Source organism: Pygoscelis adeliae, unplaced genomic scaffold (assembly GCF_000699105.1).
Source record: "Pygoscelis adeliae isolate BGI_AS28 unplaced genomic scaffold, ASM69910v1 Scaffold111, whole genome shotgun sequence".
Taxonomy (NCBI): Eukaryota; Metazoa; Chordata; class Aves; order Sphenisciformes; family Spheniscidae; genus Pygoscelis; species Pygoscelis adeliae.
This window is the reverse complement of record NW_008824542.1, coordinates 2435963-2439137: the sequence shown is the minus strand read 5'-3', so window position 1 is coordinate 2439137 and position 3175 is coordinate 2435963. Positions and strand designations below refer to the sequence as shown.

The window sequence follows — 3175 nt, the reverse complement described above, 5'->3', positions numbered from 1 at the left end:
CAGGAATGATTAAACAAAATTCAATCACAGCTAAATAGCAAAAGCAGAAGCACTTGCTTACTAATACTACATCAATATATACATTGTTTTATGCAAACACTTTGGAACATTTACCTGCCAGTTTAGCTCTACAAGTTTGAGTCTTTCAGTCTTTCCTTATTTTTTTTTTTCCATGCATGAAAAAAAACCCAACCACATTACTGTGGAACTGAAGAAATCATTTGCATGCCTAATTAAACATAACATACATGTAATCATAAAAAGCAAGGGAAAAAAAAAAGACAGCTTCCTACCCGTAATAAGGACTGGGATTCGTCCTTTGCCTTGCTGTCCCCGGATCCAGGGTAGGGCTGGGTGAGCTGCCCGGCTTTCTCCGCCGCTCCGGCTGGCACGCCCTGCAGGAAGCCCTTGCTCTCCACCGCCAAGCCGTAAATGGGCCGCGCAAGATGGGGGGCTTCTACGTTTGGACTATCCCTTAAAGGCTTTGGCTGCTCTTGGCCAACAGACACTGGGGTCAATAAGCCTAGACTGGTCTGTGTGTATGATGGGCTCCCCCTCAAAATGTCTGTTCCTCTCCAGGTCACGTTGCGAAGATCATCACTGGAACTGTCAGTCCAACCTTTCTCCTTGAGCACTTCCTTATCGTCTATTTTTTCCCTCTTTACTATGCTGTCAGATATGGGCTCCCCCATTTTGGGGTCCGGATTAATCAGACTGTAGACCTTGAGGTCAATTTTTGGCTCCTCCTTGATAGACGAAACGCCATGACTGTCCTCCCCATTGGCTGTAGTGACGTCCATCTCCTGACAGTGCACAGTGTTGAAGTGCTCTAGTAGTGACTGAGTGTCAACAGCTGTGAAGCTGCACTGACGACATTTGTAGCAGTTGTGTACTCTCCTGGAAGAAAATGAGAAGTGTATTAACATGAGAGCCTCCCCTCGGCCTTCCCTCTTGCAGTAGTTCCACCTACCAAGATGAAGAAAATAAATTGAACTTACAGTATGATTCCCTCTAAAGCAAGCAGGTTTACTTTGGTGTCTTATACAATATGGGAAAAATCCTGCTGGTTTCTCCCCCCACTCCTTGCAATGATCTCCTATTGCTCATTCACACTCCACTGCATTATTCTAAACTTCATATAATTTTCACTGGGATTTCGTGGTTTTTCCGCTTCAGTTTGCTGCAATGCACTTTTCACTTTCTACTGTGGCAGAAACACTGAAGTAACACATTTTTTCAAACAAAATCAAATAGTTAGAAAAGTATAGTTTTCTTTGTATAAAAAAACCATTTTGTGTAACATAAATCTATGCTAGAAAGTTCAAATGCTTAAAAAATTTCTTTGCTTTCCACCAATTTAATATACTTTTGGTTGACAAAGGTGATTTTGAATGGAGGTCTGGTTAACTTATGGATAAGAAAACACCGAAGGACAAAAGGTTGTACACAACAGACAGTACTTACTTGTTGCCTGTGGACATTTTAACACAACTTTAAAAGAAGCTGCTCTAAAGAAAAAGCAAAATAGTTGGCTGTGTCACTACAAGCTGTGTTTTCCTGTCAAATACAGAAATGCTTGGGTACGAGCTGTGGAGCAGTGTGGAATAACGCGCCTTCCTGTTTTTATTCTAAAAGCTTATATAAAGTACTGCATTACTAAATTATGTAAAGCATATGTTTCTACATGAGGACAACATGTTACCCATTTACTGTATCTATCATAGGAACAGAACACTGTTTATGAGCTTTATAATGCTATTATGAATAATTGTTTATAGCACAGGAGCGGTCAGAGCCCTCTATCAGGCTCCAGGCCCCGCTGCGCCCGGCGTCGTACCAACGCAGAGTAAAATACCGTCCCTGCCCTTCATCAAAATGTACATAACTCTGCGAAAGCTTCTCCCTACAGACACACTCACACATCCACACCCCAGGCATTCAGAGTCACAGCAACGTCTTTAGCCAAGCTAAAAAACGAGCCTTTCGCTATCCACACAGGACAAAACTTGTATGAGAAATCTGTTACTGCCCTGACAACTCCAATTGTTAGAATTAATTCCTTTGAGGCCAAATCTTAGTCTCAGTGAAGTCGATGGCAAAACTCCCATTGACTTCAGTAAGAGCAGGATTTGGCTCTCAGTGCATCTGTAGAACTGGAATGATACACAAAATGTCCCTTTTAGAGTATGATAGTTTAGAAGGGACAACTTGCCAAACTTATTAAACCCCCTTGTCTTCCTTCTTTCCTTTTGTTGGAAAAACAAACCATATGTTATTTACATTGTCTGACTTTCTTGCAGTTGTGTCAGCGTGCAGACATGAGTATGTATTCAAATTCAAGCTTTTTAGCCCTTGTGCAATATCAGTTTTCTTTTTGTCATTTTCTGTATTTATATTCATTTTAAGGGACTGGATGGGCTCATTCAGTTATGCAAAAAATAGAGTCAGCTATTCTCCACATAGCCTTATGGCAACCAAATCTGCTTGTGGGAGAGCAAGCTGTAGGTTAAAATCCTGTTCTGGCTGTGTTCCTTTTTCTTCATTCTACAATTGTGTTTTATTAAAATCAGCTTGTCTCTCAGTGCGACACTAATATACTCTCTCTTGCAACTTAATTCTTTTCTAAACCGAGCTTAATTCTCTTCTGAAACAAAAAAAAAAGAGTGCTATCTGATCAAAACCATTTTACAAATACAAAAAGCCAAGTTATAAAGAGGGTCAGCCCTGTAAAGGTGGGATATCATCAGGGAAGTCCAAGTTAGACAGGGGCTAGTTATCTTAAAAGCCAAGTTAAACAAGACACCATTTGGGGCTAATGGCTCAACCGCGTACACTCCCCATGTGAAAGTTTATCAATCCTTTGGGAGGCTACTTAGCCCTAAGTGTCTCTTGTTTAACTTGGCTATTTCAATAGCTAACCCCCTTTCCTAACTTGGCTCTCATCTAGATATCACACCTCCAAACAGCTGATCTTTTTCTGCCTAACATCTTTTTATTTTTCCCCCCTTCCACGCTGGCTAAATGTTTTTGATCAGGAGCAATATACACCACAGGAGCGGTACCACACTTCTGAGGCCACAAATAAATGCCAAATATTAGATGCAGTTGTAACTACATGGCTGAGGCCCAGCTAAAATCACCTTTATTACATTAAAGGTTTGTTCATTTAAGTTAG

At 40.9% G+C, this 3175-nt stretch overlaps 1 protein-coding gene across 3 annotated transcripts in view; it reads right to left on the bottom strand.

The window, feature by feature from the left end:
* TRPS1 (trichorhinophalangeal syndrome I) overlaps positions 1-3175 on the bottom strand; it is a 177047-nt gene that overhangs the window by 147368 nt on the left and 26504 nt on the right. For all 3 annotated transcript variants that reach the window (XM_009321681.1, XM_009321679.1, XM_009321680.1), the window contains exon 4: positions 294-897. In XM_009321681.1, the coding sequence (XP_009319956.1) occupies positions 294-897 (604 nt within the window). The remainder of the gene's footprint in view (positions 1-293; positions 898-3175) is intronic.